This window comes from Triturus cristatus, chromosome 3_1 (genome assembly GCF_964204655.1).
Source record: "Triturus cristatus chromosome 3_1, aTriCri1.1, whole genome shotgun sequence".
Classification (NCBI taxonomy): domain Eukaryota; kingdom Metazoa; phylum Chordata; class Amphibia; order Caudata; family Salamandridae; genus Triturus; species Triturus cristatus.
The window spans coordinates 909,961,360-909,981,365 of record NC_140583.1 but is presented as its reverse complement, the minus strand read 5'-3'; the positions used below and the strand labels follow the sequence as shown (position 1 = coordinate 909,981,365).

General features: G+C 41.9%; 1 protein-coding gene across 1 annotated transcript in view; it reads left to right on the top strand.

The window, feature by feature from the left end:
- PSMD14 (proteasome 26S subunit, non-ATPase 14) overlaps positions 1 to 20,006 on the top strand; it is a 391,539-nt gene that overhangs the window by 61,550 nt on the left and 309,983 nt on the right. Inside the window, exon 2 of the mRNA XM_085645445.1 lies at positions 3,311 to 3,362. Coding sequence (XP_085501571.1) covers positions 3,315 to 3,362 — 48 coding nt within the window. The 5' untranslated portion in view covers positions 3,311 to 3,314. The remainder of the gene's footprint in view (positions 1 to 3,310; positions 3,363 to 20,006) is intronic.

Genomic DNA, 20,006 nt, shown 5'->3' with positions numbered 1-20,006 from the left:
GCATCTCACACTGCAACCCTGGTCTCACCGCTGCTGCTATCAAGCCGCTGCTTGCACTGCGACCTCTGGGCACCGCCTCGCCTCACTTCACCATACTGGCCTTGCCGTCGCTGCTGCTGACTTCGACACCCATGACTGCATTGTGGCTGGGGGCACCACTCATAAGTTTCACGACGCACCGCCTCGTTTCACACAGCCGTCTATGCCGACCGACGCCAGCTCCTGCTTACAGGCTCTGTCGCTTGCACCGCAACCTGCCAGCTCTGCATCGAGCACCGACTGGCTGTGCACTGTAAGCCTTGGTCTCACCGATGTCGGCTCGACGATCGTCATCGAGCCGCTGCCTGAACGGCACCCTGCGCCGCTTCCATTTTCTAACGCAACTGCAACGGTTGCCACGTCCGGCTCGCATCAACGTGCCCGCCGCAACGATAAAGGTCCTGTTCACGAGTCTGTCCATGCTTTCGCTGGCCCATACAGACGCGGTCGGCTGGAACTGTTAGACTATTGTTTTCAGGATCGCGGTAGCCCCGGACAGAGTTACCGACTGGTACGAACTGTGTTTTAGAGATATTTCTGCAATTTGAAGGATATCTTGCAAAGTATATTTTTTTAAGTACTGCATGTTGGCTTCTTATCGTTTTGGTCTTGTTTTGGATATATAAAATTATTGGATATTTTTCTAAACTGGTGTACTGTCCTTTTGTAGTGTTTTCACTGTATTACTGTTGGCTATGTGCAAATGTTACACACACGGCCTCTGAGATAAGCCTGACTGCTCGTGCCAAGCCACCAATGGGGTGAGCAGGGGATATTTTAGGAGTGCAACTCCCTTACTCTGACTAGGAAGAAGGGACCCTACTTGGACAAAGGTACCTACCATTAATAACAACTTGACTATGGCAATGCACCTGTTGTAGCATCCAATGAGTCCCTTCTATCGAAAATGCAGGTGGTAAAAAATAATGCAGCTCATTTGGCGTTTCGTTTCTGAGTGCAAAGCGTGGCCACTGGCCTCACCCTTCATGACTAATGGCCATGGTTGTGGCATTTCTGATGACCCAAGTGATAATGTTGGTTCTGTCTTTTCTGCGCTTCTCAATTCGCTAATTACATTCTTAACATTACAGTTAAAACCTACTTGTTTACTTATAAGCAAGATGCTGTGTTCATTTCCACCATGGTTAGGACGTACAAAATGGTGACAAAAGAACTGCTTTTCTTGTTAAGTTGATTCGACCTACCACTAGTGTATGCTTCTGAAGTCCCCTATTGGGCAAAATTACTTACAATAAATAAATTCAGGTATCCGCTTTACATTCTGTTAATTTACAAGACTTTATGTTTCTGAGATGGATTATTTGGTTCAAATGTATTTTTATTCCTTTTCTTATGTGCAGTTTCTTTGAATATTGCTGATTTATTTTCCTATGTATTCCTTTTAATATTTTCAGTTATTAAACAAATTCTACAAATTATTAAAGAATATATTTACAAAGGTTAAAAAATTTGAACAAAGGAGCACAGCACAACAAAAAGTTCCAACTGACTATCATTAGTCAATAATAAATTTAATTGCAGAAATGATCAATGAAGAAAACGAGCAGGGTAGCACAATCTTGATCATAGATGGATCAATTTTCAAAATGTTGACACGTAGATGTAGCAAATAAACAGCCGACACATGTTTCGTCGTTATACAACTTTCTCAAGGCAGAAGGTAATGTCTGAATACAGCAAGATCAGCGAAGACACCCTTGTCTTATCTTGTACGAATATTCAATGGTGTATTACCATTCCAATGTGAATCCGTAAATCACAATGTATCTAGATAGTCACTAACAATAGCGAGTGAGCTGGAAAGCTAGTTATGATAAACAAGTAGAGGCTAGTGTACCGTGCCTCTAAAAAGGACCGTTCTTCCGTTGTAATCCAAAGGAGCATAGTTCCCTGCTCACATATGTGAGCAGGGAACTAGGCTCCTTTGGATTACAACGGAAGACGTATTGCGATTTACATTTGCAAACTCAACAGAGGTGCTGGCAGTTTTCTCTGAAACCACTGCCATCAATTTGTACATAATATTTACAAAGGTAACTGGGCATGGAATATGTCCATCGACCGCTCACTGCACCCAACGACTTGAGGAGCATGTTGTCTAAGCACCCTGCTTTTATGTGCAAGGATCACCTGGGCTTTGTCCCAGTTGCTTGTCCATTCTCTCGATGCTGAGAACCAGCATGGAATAACCTTTAGCAGTATCTGGCCTCCTGTGGGCCAAAGCTTAATTTGAGCTCAGCCACTCACTCCAAGTATGACTTTTATTTATTGGTGGCTCTTTTGAGGACATCTTCAATTGTGAGTAGTCTATGAAGGAATGCTTTGAAATAGGGTGTATCTCAGTAACCCTTCTAAATCAGTGGTATAAGTGGGATTTGAGCTAATTTACGTTTTCTTTGATGCAAAATAGTAGGTGATTGATTTTAAGTACAGATTTCTTGATAAAATAAGTACCTTCATTGTGGAGAAATGTAAGCTCAAGTACACAAGAGATTTCTTTGTAAAGCCGTATTGCCTTTGCAAATGGGTCAATGGTTTTAACGTGAAATACAAAAACACGGGCTTTAGTGTTGTGTTCTTATCTACCTTACCATTTTAAATAAAACATGCTTATGTCCTTTGTTTTAGAAACTGGCATATGGAGGCATCCGCTTGAACTACATATTAATCAATATAATGTTCACAGTATTTTAAAATAAAAATATAATTATTTCAATGTAATATGCTTTTGATTACTACCTCATAATATGTTCACATTATGCATCACAAGCAGTTTTGATATCAGCTGACAAGTTGTAAGTTAATTGGCACAGAACTGACTAATGAGGGATGCTGCTTAAATCTTTTTTTTTTCTTACGTTTATAGTACTGTTTTTTTTTATTTGTGCTTTCTAGTCATAGAAATTGTATCCACTAATACATAAGGAATGAGTTTAATGCATTCTAAAAGATCTGGTTTCGAAAGCACAGGTACAGAATAATACTAAGGTTTTCCAAAATAACATTAGATATTTATTCGTGACGACGGGGATAACTTAGTAGCAAAGTAGAAAATAAGGCTTGTTAATTAGTGGGGAAGACAGCTTCTCGAATTAATTAATATGTGCTGTTAATTAACAGGAAGTCTTGTGTTGTGTTGTAATTACCACCAATATTTTTGACATACTTAGTGACGGAAGGTGAATTATATACATGGCAATACAGCAAACATTTCTGAGGTTAAAGGTTTTGTGTTTTCTTTGTTTTCTAGGAATATGGACAGACTGTTAAGACTCGGCGGAGGTATGCCAGGACTTGGCCAGGTTAGTATGGGACCTCTCAGTTCACTCTTAGTGCACCGACCGCCAATATTTGGACACCGATGTATAACATAGTAACACTTAATACTGAATGAACGAGAACTTGATATTGTCACTGCCCTGAATGTAGCATGTAGCGCCTGCTCGATCTACACTAATGGTGTACTTTACTTGTATTCGATACTTTTTACAATCTTTCTTCCATAAAATATGTATTTTGTATAATGGCGCATGAGTAAGGATGCTTAAAAAATTTCTTCTTTACTCAAATTATCCACTGCGATCACACAAGCATGTGTTATTGTCAAGTTTCCTTTTTCATTAGCTAGAAGGGAGTGATGTCACTGTGTGCACGTGATCGTGTCAATTTATGGGATTCTTCTGTAATTTGAGCATTTTAATTTGAAAGGAAATCATTTATTTTCATAGACTTCCTCATGTTAAAACACAATGTATACGTTTACATCGAAAAGTACACCCAACTAGGAACTGTAATCCTTTTTGGAAACCAGCTAACTCATTAACATAAAATTGTTTTTGTCAATTCTGAGACTGTCTAAGGTTGCAAATATATGCATTTTGCGTTCGGGTATGCTACAAAATTGCATCCTTTGCTTCAGGGTTAGAATTTTACATCAAACATGCCAAACAAACTCTATTTGCATTCGATTTGTTTCACTGATAGTTGTGGATTTCAATGACCCTTGCATCATCGATGCCAGTGCTTCTGATACTTTGATGTGAACTGGTGTGATTTACCTGAAATAACTCTTTACCGACTTTTAAAATTCTGCTTGGAAAGCACGAAACTGATTTCACTACATTTTCTCCTTTTCCGAATGTGAAAAAACGCATCATTAAATGATTACATAATTTTTTCTGTGGGTAGTTTTAGTCGGTCTGATAATTCTGGGGAGCTTTTCGAACTGCTTTGTTTGTGCCCGCGTTTTTGCAAATCAAAAAAAGGACAGGAAAAAAATCACCGTTTGACCTAGTCCAGATGCAGTAAGCCAGTACCAGAATACAAGAATGGCATCAGCTACTGAGGCATTATTATAAGTTGGTCTGTATGCTAAATCCTTGGGTAGCTGTGTCCGAGAGTCACATAGGTACAGATTAAAAGATTGACATCACCTACACCGGGATTACAAACTGATGATTAAGCTTCTTTCACTGTAAATTTTCAGAAGCATGTTCATGTATTGGAGTACCGCAGGGATGAGCAAACACAGAAATCAAACTGATACAGGATGAGCCTACAGACTTGGACACATCTATCACGTGAACGTGTTTTACTATACAATACGCATGAACTGGGTATTATTCTCTCAAAGGGCCAGAAACATTAATACTCTGGTCGCAATTTGCGACTAGTGTGACATTTTCCAAATCAACCTATGCACCATTAGGTCAGTTTCCAAAATTTCATATGGGATTGTGTTGCAGTCCAACCTACATCAGTAGTGTTCAAGAGGTAGGCTGCAAATTCCGACTTCCTCTGATTGTTAACTACCATAAGATTGGTGGCCTGGAAAGGTCTGCAGAAAGCCATTTGTATGACGGGCTTTAAAGAAAGAAACTGAGGTTTCGCCTGCGCCGTGGTTGCAAAATCGCTTATAGTAAAAAAAAAAAAAGAGAAATCTTCAACGGACTTTGAGCCAACCCATTACCTGCCTTTATTTACCAATGAATCGCTCACACCACACTTTACTTACCCATTGGCTGGCTCCGACGTGAGTCTCATGTCACTTTACTTACTATTGGCTAGTTTCCCCATGGGTCTCGTTTGATCCCTTCCTATTGGTCAGGAATCCTCCTTTGCACCGTCTTCTCCTGGGGGTCAAGTCTTTCTCTTGTCATGGTGGCTATACCAAGTACTGCTTCCGGTGGCCTGTGTCCCTCCACTGAAGGCCCGTTCGGCAGATACTTGTTTTTTGTAAATGTATTTTATTGTTCTTTTTAAAAAAAAACTTTTTGTGTCTTCTCCTTCGCCCTGCCCTCCTCCTCCCACTCTTAGTTGTTTTTAAAACCCACTCCTCTACTCACCCCATTACCCTCCTCTCTGTGGGGAAAAGTCCATTCCCACTCATTTCGCTCTAATAGAATTCTGCTTTGAATGTTGCTCCGTAATGCGATTAGGGACAAAGCAAGACCAGGTGCAACAGTGCCTTTTTCTTGCTGTTACTGTTTTAATTTTATATTCCAAAGGGGTAAAATACCAGCTTTTGTCGATTAAAATACATTTAAATACTGACTATGTTGCTAAAATAAGAACTAGGTAGAAACCACCCCTTGCAAGATGCCCAGTGCCCCAAAACTATGATACAAAGGCTGGGGCAGCATATTCTTTGCTTTCCTTAAGATTCACTGGGCACACGGTGGCACAAATACAGGTGCAAATAATGTGAATATGATACGCTTGGACTGTCACTTTTTCATGCGTAGTGGCTATTGAAACAAAGTGACCTTCCTCTAACAGGGATTTGCACTCTACTGTACTGTGCCACCATGAGTGTCGCATCATTTGTGTCATTCTGTCATCCAGTGAGAGTTGTGAAATGCAAACTCACATGTCTGTCTTGTTTTTATTAGGTCTCGCCTGGCAAAAGCAGCGCATGCGCTGCTCTCGTCAGAGAGACTTTTTGCAATCGATTCTGCCAAAGCCTTACATGCACGCGCAGGGATGGACAAAGATGGCTGCTCTCACCATTTGTCCAAACCAAACAGCATGCACGTGCATGTAAGGACAGTGGACAGCCCGCCGCCATCTTGATAAACACACGTGCTTTTACGGCGTGCTTTCACTTTAAACGCAGTTTAAAGTGAAAGCACGCCGCCATGCGCACGCGTGCGTGCACTGCGCGCCAGCCCGGCCGACCTCCCTTGTTAATGGCCAGTAGTTATCTCTCTCCAGCCAGCAGCATGTCCTGCTGTCTGCATGGACGTGTGCCGTGAGCTTGGCTTTCGCGTGCCTCGCAGCCAAGTAAGGGCAGGAAGCTAACTAGAGAGAGCTCCACTCTGAAAACTGCCTTCACAGAGGTCCGTACCATGGGCATATCTCCACCCAGTAAGGCTGCTATTTTACGATGTTGCACTATAAAGCCTCTCACACTGGCTGTTTAATCTGATGTCTAGATCCCTCCACAAACCAGACCAGGGATGCTGCTATCTCCGTAGCTAATGTCTTCTCACTACCAACACAGTTAAGACTTGTGAGAACAAGAGACAAATGAGGCCGCCAGTTCTGCCCAGTGAAATCGATATTGTACTTAAAAAGAGCAACAAGAGCGCGTACTGTGCACAGATACTATAATTAAAAACGAATCCGAGTGCGTGATCAGTCCGCATACAATTAAAATGGCGCTGATATCTACCTGTGTAGGTGTGCTTCATTGCCGCACAGCTGGTGTGTTTGTGAGGGCGGGAAGCCCTGCCCGTGCTCCCTGACACCTTTGCCAATGAGAGCGTGCCTCTGGCAGATATGGCCTCCACAGACGGCCCTGACGTGGGTTATCCCCTCAGTAAATCCGCGGTTTCACAGCTATTTAACCTAATGTCTGGAGCTCTTCTCAAGTACACTGAAGTGCGCAGATCAGGGATGCTGATATCTCCCCAAATTGGTGTCTCCTCACCACCGACACAGCTAAGCCCCATTCGAACGGGGAAGAAAATAGCCCACCTGTTCTTCCCAAGAAAATCAGTACTGTAGATAAAAAAGAGCAACCAAAGCGCGCACTATGCACAAATACTATAATTAAAACCAGCATTGGCATAGCCAATAGGTCTCGCTATTGGGACCTTATAAGTATTTAGTTATGCAGCACAATATCCTTTGTGCAACAAAAACTGTTGCATGGCTAAGCACTTCTAAGGTCCCAAAGGCGAGACCTATTGGCTATGCCAATGCTTATTTAAGTTCAGGCAGCCAAAAGATTGGGCATGTGGGATAGCTTAGCCTATGGGACTGACTGATGGAGCTCAGGTTCCAATAAGCCTTGTAGTTGGGCGCTCATGCTTTGGGGTGTGCCCTAGAGCCCAAGTGCAGGCTCCAGACAAGAAGTAGAAGAGGCTGGATTACGTGTTAAGAAAAAACAGCGTGCGATATCAAGCATCTCTGAAGACTTAGGTAAAGATAATTTTGTCCCATTGAACTGGGTTCCTTCTCAGGAAGTGCTCCCAGAGCGCTCAATGTACATATAACTATTGAGTTCATTCAAACACTGTCCGTCGAGTATTTATAGTGCATCATACAAGCGGCATGTGAACACACACAAGCCTACACTCAAATGAAATATTCACTATGTGAGAAAGAGTATAAAAGCGCAAGGTGGACTCTAGCTGTAAATGTGTCTGTGAAGATCATCCACAAAGTTCTCTGGCAGATCACTGTGCTACTCCCTTGAAGTACGTCACACCACTTTATATAAATTACTATCTCGGGGGCTCAGTCCACCCTCTCCTTCCTGCCTCTCACTTGCACATTAGCTCTCCCTCTCACTTCTTTGGGAATGAATGCAGCGTGCCTGGTGCATCATTTATGGCAGAATCCGCCAATGGATGTGTAATAGCATAGAGTGATACATTTGGATTCATGGATCTCTCATCCCTGGGCCACGGCATCACTGTGCCTGCTGCACCGACGAAAGCTACTCATCTGAACATATGTATATAAAAGGCACAACTTCTTTTTTTTTTTTAAACAATACAAAAATGCATATTGTGTGTTTTAGTCTCTGTGGGTAGAAATGAGACCTTTTACAGACTGTTAACTTCCATGATGAAATATCTATTCTGTTGGAAAGGAAAGCAAACTTTAGTGGCACCTCGCTATAGCAGCATCGGCCAGGCAGATGCAGTGATGGCAGTGGAGCTCTTTTTTTCAGTCCTCCCTCTTGTCGTTAACCCCCCCGGTTGTTTTTTTTACAAATTGCAATGCAGCGCGGGCTGCTGTGCAACATGGCTTAAAGTTTTTTTTTAAACTTTACGACGGGGTCATGTCATAGTGCTTTTATTCTTTTTTTCTTTAAGACATGTTACACAGTAGCTTGCACTGCTGTGCAACATGTAAAAACCATTGACAAAGCCAATAGATTTTGCATAGGTGCAACCTATTGGCTTTGCCAATGCTTGTTTTCATAGCAGCTCGTTTTCCACTAAGGAAATGGGGTTGCGTTTTGGGTGAAAATAAGTTTTCTCCCCTTGAAACATTTTTCAACGTTCTCACACTGGAAGTTGTCCCCGAATGAGTTACCACCCCAACTTGGGGTCCGTAACTTTTCAGTGATGTGCATGTTTCCGGTCACTAACCATTCATGCATAGGAGACCAGTTCACAATTTGAAAGGGCCACTAATAATATGCCCCTTCCAAACTACAAGTTATGTCCATTTGCGATCCCACCTTAGGAGTTGGTAAGTTAACTGACTCCTAAAATTGAATTCCTACTTTAGAAGAACCATTTTTGCGGTTGCAGAATCTCCTTTTTTGCAAATCTGATAATGTGTGACTGTAAACTAAGTTAGTACCTCTGGTCCCTTAATTGCAAAACAATGTGCAAATGACAGGCATTAGATAATACGTCTTGCTTCTTTTAGAAATAGCTACATGTCTCTGAGGTATCACACAGCATTAGAACTGTGTTGTCAGGAGTGGTAACTTACTTCATCTAAGAATTGATACACAGCAGATTCATTATATTTTTTAAAAATTTAATTTAGAAGATAGATCAGAATATGGGATAAGATATAGGTGGGACCTCTTTAGAAGTCAAAAAAGCCGCTTGTGAATGATATTGAAGAATTAGGTGTATTTTGTCTTATTTGGAACTGTGGCTAACGTGCTTCGAAAATAGTGATGCCCAAGAGATGTGTATAATATGAAAGAGAATTCAAGACTGAAGAAAGGGGTTGAGCATACCACATTCCACAGAAGAAACCTTAATTTTAATCATTATAGAATGTTGCTCAGTTAGCAGTAGGAGGCTTAGCAAAATACAATATTTAGAATCCATAATAAACTCAATGCAGTGCCTCACAATGAAGAAAAGGAACACATTGAAGACAGTCTAGTCGATTAATAGGTTTGCCATTAGATGTTACAAGAGAGCTATCTTGATTAAAATAACAAAACCTTTCAAAGAAAGTATACATTAAGCTTAACTAAAAAAATTATGTCTGGGATACTGGTTGAACAAAAGCATTTCTTAAAGTCAGTAACTGGTGATATACCACTGTGTGAAATTTAGCACATTATCTGACCCCATACCCTTGACTGATGCCACCTTAAACAGTTGGTTGGTTGGTAGATGTCAGTGGCTTCAAGCTGAAATTCTTTGGATTAACTTAATCTCTATCATTCTTGTTTCAAGTTCCCTCTCAAATGTGGCTTGGGTGGCTTTGGTCTGACTAATCCTGAAATACCTTATTTTTGTAAGGAGAGGATATTATGAAGCTGTAGTATCGTTGGATAGTGCTCCATTGGCATGGTGGGCAGATGCTATTACTAACTTCTGCTTACAGGTTTCCGAATATAATGTTTAGAAGAGTTACAATGAAATCTTTCCAGACTCTTGTTTCTTTTCAGTCTGAAAAGAAAGCGACAACAAAAAAATAAGTCTGGTGATCTTCAGATATTGAGCCTTGATTGTAAACATCATCGTAACAGTTGGGAACAGAGTGATGACCATGAACACTCAATTGCTTGAGGTCTAGGAATGATCACCATTTATTGCCCTTTTTTGGTTTGAATGCGAATCTAAAACCGAGGATGGATGTTGCCCACATTAAGGGGACTGTCTAAGTTAGATACATATAATTTACTTCCAGAGTAATCCTCCTTGAGTGTTACCTGCTGTGTGGCACTTAATCCTGGCCTACAATGCTTTCTGAGAGCAAATTAAGCCAGCTTTGTAACCACATTACATAGTGGGTTTGGGTGGAGCCAACATATCCAGCTTGGCCCTAATGACTGGAATATCAAACTTCCCAGATGCACTTCTTATGTAAGTGAAGATTTGCTCTGAAGGGGGAATTTAAGCTTGAGCTATCTAACTGCTCACTGAATTTCCTGGCAAGGATGAGACCTGCATTAGCCATGCTTTCGGATCTCACTGGATCTCACTGTCCTTTGAAGCTGCAAGCTGCTTCTGACCTCTAAGTTATGACTAAGCTTCAAACTTTTCTTACATACCTTGCTGCTGTCTCACTTTTTCAAGAACTCCAGTCAACCCATGGAGGCGAAAAAAGCTGACATGGATTGCCTAAAAGATCTCTGTACTCAGCAATATAGATTGAGGCAGGTTACCAGTGAAAAGGGCACATGGGCTTCCACGGGAGTGGTCACTCTGTGGAGCATGCCCTGTACCATCTGCATGTACTCTAATTTACATTCATGTACCCTCATCATTTTCCACAGCAGGTACCCACCAGTGTCTACCTGTTGTGGCAAGACAACGGACCTATCACTAACTTCTTGACCTTTTTGCAGGTAGCAATGTTACTTTGTCACACTTGGGTTTTGGTAAACAATTCCTACCTGTCTGGGCATTGGTCAAGTTCGGTAGTCCGTTGGAATGAAAAGTAAGGCTGACCAGATTTAACATTGTACATTGCTAGGCGTTTGTCCCTGTGATCATATTCAAAGTTTTATATCCGTGTGAGTTTGCTGTTTTTATATTGGGCTTGTTTAACAGTAATCACCATTATTATTATTATTATTATGTGTGCTTATATAGCGCTCAATGAAGAGTTCGAACAGGAGTCCACTCCCCTGGGGCACTTTGAAAGTCAGAGACTCTGCAAGATACTCCTGAGCCTTCTCCAAATACCTTTGCCAATTATTACAGCACTCTGGACAATTACAGATAATCTGTTGAATAACATTGGCCCATTGTTCACTTTGCATAAGGATCAAGTTCTGAATATTTTATGAACAGTGGTTTGTGAATTGACTGCGATTATTACCATTCGGGATTGAAAAACCTAATAGGCCTGTCTGTTGGCAAATCTATGACGTTAATGGGATTTTTATTTTTTTTAAACTTTTTGCTGTTTGAGGGCTTTATGGTGTTAAGTCATTATTCCTTTTCAAAGTAATTTACTCTGGCTTTGTTGTGATTATAAACTTTGATTTTATATTGTCTAGTTTCAACCCTTGCATCCCCCTTAAGCGCAGTCAAACCAACACTGTTGATGATGCTTGGGACTCGAGGATGTGTGCATGTTAACTCTCTTACATAGGCATATCAAGATGAAGCACCTGATCATGCACACTTGGGTTGAGGCGATGTGTAGTTTAGATGGTCGCCTGAGCAATCTGGAGTAATTGGGTGAAGTCTGATTTTGGTAGACCCAGTGATGTCGGGATTAATGTGGTTAAAATAATGTAGAATCTTTGGAAGCAATGCCTACACTAGCCATGTGAGCTGTGAGTACAGTTGAGAAAATACACGAGATAATGAGGGGCATGCCATTGGGAACATGCTCTGTAGAGGAGAACCGGATGGAATCTAGCACAAGATGGGGGGAGTAGTGAGCAGCCCGATGAACATGCACTTTGAGTATGGCAAACGGTGCCGAAAAGAAAGACTGAGGAGCCAATACTGTGTCCGATTTAGGGTAGGCAATGAGAATAACTCTTAATATAAAAACGCTATCTTCTGGGTCATTGCATGACAAGCCATAAAAAGTCTATAAAGCAAAGATAGAAGAGGCAAACGTTTAGGCATGCAGTTTTCCTTTGGATGTCAGACAATAGCAGGAGTAGGGGACACAATAGATCCAAGGTTTGTCTAATTGTGTGGTCACCATGTGGTCTGATGTGCCCCTGCAAGTGAGGGCATGCTGGATGTTCTAGTTCCAGTGTGAAGTTCCACCCAATTACTCGCTAATTTACAGTTAACAGAACTACTTGCAAATAACACTGCCTGACGCTGTTGGTATCCCTCGGTCTTCCTCTCTCCTGATGTATGTGTCAGCTGAGTGTGGTTCACGAAAAATTGCCTGTAACAAGGAAGACACATTTTTTGCCAGGTCAGTTGGCTGTTGCAACTTCATATTACCTAGTGTGTGATTGGTCAACCAAGCTAATCCTTAGTGTCAGGGAGGCCTAACCTTTTTTTTTTTCTTTTTCTTTCCTCAAGACATGGCACCCACATCCTGGTTATTTAATAATCCATGTAGTCCCCACTTTAATGCACATATATGGGAACTACAATGTCATGCATCAAGGAAAAGGCCTGACACAGGTACTAGCGGGAAACTGCTAATGCATATGACAAAAATAATTGACTTTGCATCCAAATATCTTTTGGGAATTTCAGTCTGCTGTTGGGAAGAGGTTGCTTTGATATTTCTCTCTCGATACATGAGGCAAGTGTGGAGCTTCATGATAAATACATTTTTTGGCAGTGATAACATCTGACCTAGGATTTGTGAATCTGGTAGATACTGAAACAAGCATTGGCATAGCCAATAGGTCTCGCCTTTGGGACCTTAGAAGTGTTAAGCAACAGCTAGTGGCTTTGTTAATGTCTTTAAGCTCTTTAATCACTCCATCTCGTGTCGATGAAGTAGTCTAGGCTTCTCTGAGCAGAGAGTTTCAGCCTCCAGTGCAATAAATGATCAAATACAACCCCACAAAGGATGCCGGAGACCGTAGAGACTTCAAACCACTCTTCCTAGCGGTGATGGAGTGGTTTATGGAGCTAAGTAGAGTGGGGTTATCCATCCACGGAATAAATGACAGAGCAATGCTATGTTCAGGAGACAGAGAACAGAAAAATACTTCACACAGCTGCGATAAGCGGTTTATGTTTGTCGGTGGAAGAAGGGAATCCATCTGAGGAAAACACATTGGTAAAATTATATGTGTTTTTCAGGGCACAGGTTACCCCAAGGTTGACAGTGGTGAGGGTGGTGCCGGCACGTTTCTTCCTCCTTCCGCATTAGTCCCCACCTTCGCTGTGGCCGCTGACAGGTGAGCGTGCAGCTCCCGCAGGAACAGCGATGATGTTGCAAAACAGATTACATGAAGGAACTATATCAGAAGAATAGTGGTTTAAAACCACAGCATGTTTGAAACCAGGAGTAAGGGTGCTCAACGGGGCTGTACAGCACCAGGTAAACCGCAGGACTCGCTTTTGCCACGGAGGCAGACCTTGAGGACACCGGGAAACAGTGGCCTATGAATGGCGCCTCCCTCTAAAAATCAACGTACAGCAGGGCGAATGTGCACAGCCATCAAGCAGACCAGTTGAGGCACTGCTTATAAATCAGCATTCCGTCCCGTAAGCGGGTTGGCTACACACAAAAACGTTAAGTGGTCATAGTTCTCTGGTTTTAATTAAATCTGATGGACTCCGACTCTCAGTTTCATTTTAGCTCCGAGGCATCATATTTCCGACCACCAGTTGGCGGTGGAATGTTTGGAAGTTGCTGCGCCTTCAGGGATTTCGGACAAAAATGCTTGGCCTTCGTTGCTGTCATTTGAAAGCAGACTTGATTTCCTCAGGCATCTCCCACTGCCTTTCTTATGCATATTTGCATGTTAAGATCACAGAACAGCCTCTGCCTGAATGCACCAAATACCTTAATAAGGGTCAGCTAAACGGTCAAAGTGCTACTGAACGTGGTTTTAGCACAGCTAGAAAGACATGTATCCGAACTTTCCTAGCTGAAATAGTAGCAGCTTTTTTGTTTATTTTGTTAGCTATAAAACCCTAAAACAAACACACATAATACAAATCAACATAGTAAACGCGTTTCAAAAAATAATCCAACTTCCTCTGAAATTGTTAGAATCTGGTCAAGATTCAACTGCAATGCAAAAACAACACGAACAGATATAAAAAAGTGAAAGCACAGCGTGAGGAATGCTGCTGCCACCCTGCGTGCTGCTGCTTGGTCCCGAGAGCAAAACGCCAAAGGAGTGAACATTAAAAAAGAAGGTGGGGCATGCGTCCGCCTTTAGCCATTTGCGTGCTTTCATTAGTGAAAGACACACGCAAAAGCCAACCACATGCGTGGGGGTGTCAGACCCACACAAAGAAGACAATTAATTGGTAATTGAAAAGCAGGTCCTAGAAGAGACGCTGTGAGAAGAATGTACTAGCGGTGTTATTCAGCTGCCTTTTCTTTCTAAATAGAGGAAAAGCAGCATACACAAAGAAAGTAAAGTAAAGGCTAGTCTTTTTGTGCCTATATTGACATTGTTAAAAAAAAACAATTAAATGATATACCTTCATATAGAAGATCCATATTTTCTTTTGGTATACAGATGGCACCTGCCTTTTTTGGTGTAAGTTAGCTGTTGTTTATTCAGGGTATTGCATTAGTCGGTAACAACACAGGTTCTAACTTCTCTATGGGTGCAGGGTGTGTAGGTATTTAGTTAGATGGACAATTAGCTCCTGTGGTATGCCTCTCATCATGGGGTAATCACAGTCCCTCTGAAGGCCAAAGCACTGCATCACAATCTCTAAACTTTGCATTTCAAAACTGCCACTAACTACATCTCTGACAAATGTCACCAGAAAGTGTCAGTTCATAAATCAGGTAATTCCCTTATGAATATTTCCAAGCATATCTGTATCCAGGTTAGAAGGCTTCATGGCGATCTGTATTCTCAGTATATCCAAGGAGTGCCTGGGGCAATTTTAGTGATTTCTGAGTGCTCACATGTGGCTAAATCAAAGTTGTCATTCCAATCTCTAGTTAATTAAACAGAATGTTGGTCAGCATCTAGGGTGGCGAAATAGGTCACCAACGGTTTGAAAAAGCAGGTGCTGCCCCTTTCAAACTCTCACATTCACATTGTGATTGATACCTCAATAGAGAAGTTGCTGGTATTGACTGATCGTTCTGACATTTCGGTCTTTGGCGCTGACTAAATCAGTTGGCTTTTTCTGGGACCTCGTGATTTATTCTAGTTTGGCTGGCAACTTTTCTCATTTGGTGGAGTTATATCGATGCCCTGAAGATCAGCCTCTTCGATATAGGGGTCAAAATGTCAACTCATGACATGTAGACTGTCGCTGACTGACATTCACTCAAATTGTACTTAAAAAAAAAAAAAACGTCCATATTGAAATTGTATTGCAAATAAGTTTGCAATGATTTGGTTTTGTTCTCTCATAACCTCTCTTAACGCACTTATATTTGCTTATGTTGCGTTCACTGAGCCGTTCCCTGGAGCACCTGGTGCACGATTTCTGAGATTCATTTTTGGATTTGTTTTAGTTTCATGCGTAGCTGAAAGTCTATTCTACTCAGATATTTTTGTAAATATTGATTGTTTAAGCCAAGGGAGCTTACACGTATGGCTTACTCCAAGGGAACCACTGTTTTTAGAGTGGGCAATTGAAGCTGGGTAGCCAGGATGTTAAACTGACTCTGTGACCGATAGCTTGGTGAGTTAGTTTAAGTGCAACAAACTTGACGCTAACCTTAAATACTGCTACATGATTTATTAATTTTCAAATACTTTATGTATTATGTATGTATTTTTGGTATTCTACTGCTCAAACGCACAAAGTTGAGTAGTACCCAATTATGTTTGTAAATATTTTACCTTGAACCTCCAGAATAGCTGAACATATTTTCAGAAACCAATAAAATGCACAGAATGACCAAAAAAAGTGCAAATTCAATTTGTTGACCATACGTTCTGAACTTTTAGAGTTTCCTTTGGGAATTCCACTTATATTGGTAAATGAAAAATGGTTTTGGGACCCTCCCCATTAGAACGTTTGCACTGTTTGTCTGATGTCAATCAGTTATGGTAATATCTTGGATATCTTTTGAGATATCCTCACAAATTGGTCAAAGGGTGTCAAAGATATTGAGAATGCAAAAATCGGATTTCCTTCACATTGACGCATCATCCTTACCTGTAGTGGTGCAGCTGTGCCTGCAGTATGAAAACGCATATTTCACAAGGACCGGTGAAATATTTTTCACATTTTACATCTTAATGGCATTGTCTGCAGAGCTTAAATATTGGCAATTGTCTAACGAGTAGCTTTATGAAATAGTTTAGTCTAAATACCACTGAATCGCTAAGTAATGTATCCCAGTTATTCTTATTGAAGTGGTCATTCATATATAAGCACAAGATGGGTCATCTAAATAGAGCTACACTCGCCCCCTCCACCCCCTCCAAATTTCCAAACATACAACATACTGTGGAGGTCTGTGGATAAACTGCATGCAGTCAGCATGAAAGAATGATAGTCTGGTAGTTATTGCTTTCCATTCTGGTTCTAGGTAGGAGAATGAAATCTTGGGTATGGGTAATGAGAGAGCATGAGTAGCTGTTGAGCTGAAGAGAGCCTGACCTCTGTTAAATATACTGCTGCAACTCAATCGGGTTTTATAGTCACAATCTGGATATTTGGGGTGGAAACAACGATACCTGTAAGCCATATGTTTGAGTAAAAGTAGGATACATGGGAGATGTAGTAAATAACAGGGTTAGTCCATCTACCATTTATCTCACTAGTACAGATGCTGGTGGGCTTGCTGGGATCCCAAGAATGATATATATGGCTCCACTTCCAATGGAGAGCCGTTGCGAGTCTAGTACCACGTCTCCCGGAAATCCTACAGACGCATTGTATTCTTGCTATGGCTCTCAGAGGGGAACGCTATTATCGTAAAACATAGCAGGGATGGGTTCCAAGCTATCCTCCCCAGTGGCATTTTTTTATTGAATGCTATGACATTTGCCTCTTTTAAGAAACTAGGCTCATGGCACCACAATATTGCGTAGGCTACCTAAATTATTTTATTCCAGCTGAGAGAGGAGCAAAAGGTCGCCCCTCAGGGGGATTGACAATCTGGGTACGACAAGAACTAGGCATCGACATTGAGGAGCTCTCGATCAAGAATAACGACATTCAGGCGTTACGATTGAAACTGGGCCCTAGGGAGAATGTAGATATCTACAATGTATATGTGAGAGGCACCAGAGGAAACCAGTCGGAAGGCATAGCGGCTCTCAACGACCTCTTCGACACATACTCGGTTGACACCAATGTCATTATTGCAGGCGATTTTAACACCACGTTTGAGCCCCTTGTTAATGAGGAAAATTACCTCACAGAGGAAGAAGGTGAGCAGTGGGGTATACCTAAGCTGGAGCTTGCACCTATAAAAAAATGGACCGATGTGGTTATACAAATCCATTCCATTTGTATAGGAAAGGGTTTTCGGGTGGCAAATGGTAGGACCCCTTTAGACAGACTAGGGGCAAATACTTTTAATAATGGATCTAGTGCCAGTCGTATAGATTATATACTAATCGGTTTGAAATTATGGCACACCCTTGATGACATGGTTGTAAAGAATCGGCAAGAGAGTGACCACAACCCCCTGTGTGCAACCCGAAGATTATGGCCTGAAAAGACATCCTCACAGTATGGGTGCGAATTGCACTCCTGTGATGTTGTTCCCACCAATGACATGAGGCGTCTAAAATGGACAAGGCTAGCAGACAAGCCTGAATTCATAGCCAATATTTCTAAGGAAGTTGATCATGCCATAACTGAGCTAGAAACAACCACGGCAACTATCGAGTCACTTGAGGTCTCTTTACAGTCTCATAACAAATTTTGTAATCACTTGCGTACATATTTTTAAAAGCGATGCAAGCCAAGCAAAACAACAAAGAAGAAAGCCAGTTCCTGGTTCAATAAGGAATGCAGACAGGTGAGAGAATCACTAGGGCAGGCAATTAAAAAGGGGGAGCCTGCTACAGTGCGAGTAGCCAGACAGGTATGCAAGAGTACCCAGAAAAGGCCAAACAATTCTGGGAGGAGAACAGATGGCAGGACCTTAAGGAGGCTTGTTCCTTGAATGACAGCAAATCCTTCTGGAACATAGTAAAGTGGGATAGAGGAGGGTAGCCGGAACACCCGCATAATCATGTAACTCAGGACGAACGGGTCAAATACTTTAAACCTCAGTACGCACGTAGTCCTATTGAGCCAAATCTGGGGGCACACATCTTTGTGTTGTACAAAGAAGAGACATTTAATAGCTCTAATGTAAATGCAGCACTGGGATCTGTAGTAGGAAGCAGGGCGCTTGTCCCAGATGGTGTACCTGCAGACATGTTTCTTTTATGATAAAACAAGGTGGAGCAGGTACATTCTGTTGCTGGTTAACTTTGTTGCCAAAGGAGCCCCTATACAAAAAGGGAGATAAATCTTAGCCAGGCAACTACAGGCCCATTAGCCTGATAGACTCGCTGCAAAAGATAATGGGGAGACTGATCCTCAACAAGATACAGGAGTGGATCAATGAGAACAGTATTTTATCCCCCCTTCAAGCAGGCTTCTGGGCATTTACTAGCACTATTGACCAGGTGTTTCGCTTTACCTTGCTGCATTGGGAGACGGTGGTCCTGGGCAAAGGCAGCTTGTATGCTGCCTTTGTCGACCTAAAGTCAGCATTTGACCTCATCCCCGTCCCAAACTATGGGCAATCCTGCATGAAATGGGGATGCCACCCGAGCTCCTCACACTAGTCATGAGATTGCATGAGGATAACTACGCCACAATTCGATGGGGTTCCCAGGGTATGGTTACAGGCTCTTTCCCTATAAAGAGAGGTGTACGACAGGGCTGTGTGATGGCACCTACCCTCTTTTTCCTATTTATTAATGAAATAGTAAACTATATGGAAGAGGTGATCACTGACACCCGTCACTTGCAGGTGAAAAAAATACCCATTTTAATGTTCATGGATGACACATTGATTATCTCCAAGACCCCGAGCAGCCTTCAGAGGGCCCTTATAATCTTCGAAGAGTTTTGTTACGCTCGCGGTCTGGAAGTCGATGTGTCAAGAACGAAAATCATGTCTTTTAACCCACACAGAGCTTTTAAAAGTAGCATACTAATGAATAATCGCCCATTGGAACAGGTAAAAGCGTTCACCTACTTGGGGTTCAATATCCAAAGGGATCTAAAATGGAAGCAACAAATTGACCTGGCTACACTAAAACATTGGCAATTCTCGGGAGTGTTACACAGGGAGTATAACACCTCACTGACCAAGTCAATTAGACCAGTGCTCCAGGTATATAATATGAAGGTGGTTAGTTCAGCACTTTACGGAGCAGAGCTATGGGGGTATGAGAATCTGTCTAAACTTACCTTTGCTGAAAACAGGTTCTTGCGCAATATTACTAATCTCCCCCAAAGCACTCCAGTGTGTCCCCTACTCTATGATCTAGGTAGAAAGCCCCTGGCTGAGGTTGCTAAACTATGCCCTCTATTATACTGGCACAGACTCTGGACCACACCAGAATTGAAACACTATACCACAGGCTTCATGGATATATTAAGGGCAGATACCTTTCACAAAATCAAATGGGTAAGAGAATTAAGAGATGCCCTAACAAGCATAGGCATGAAGTCACTATGGGAAGAACCAGATAAAGCTTGCTTTCCTTCGAAAAAGATTCTGAAAGAAAAATACTGGGAGATGGTCATGCATAAAACACTTGGCACCAGTGACCCTTCATCACTCACAGGAATCTTTTTGGAAGCTAAGCTGATCCTGAGCCTAGTTCCGTATTGGGATATTATAACCAAACCATACGACAGAAAGTTATTTTTCCAGTTTAGGGCGAGCTCACTGCCCAC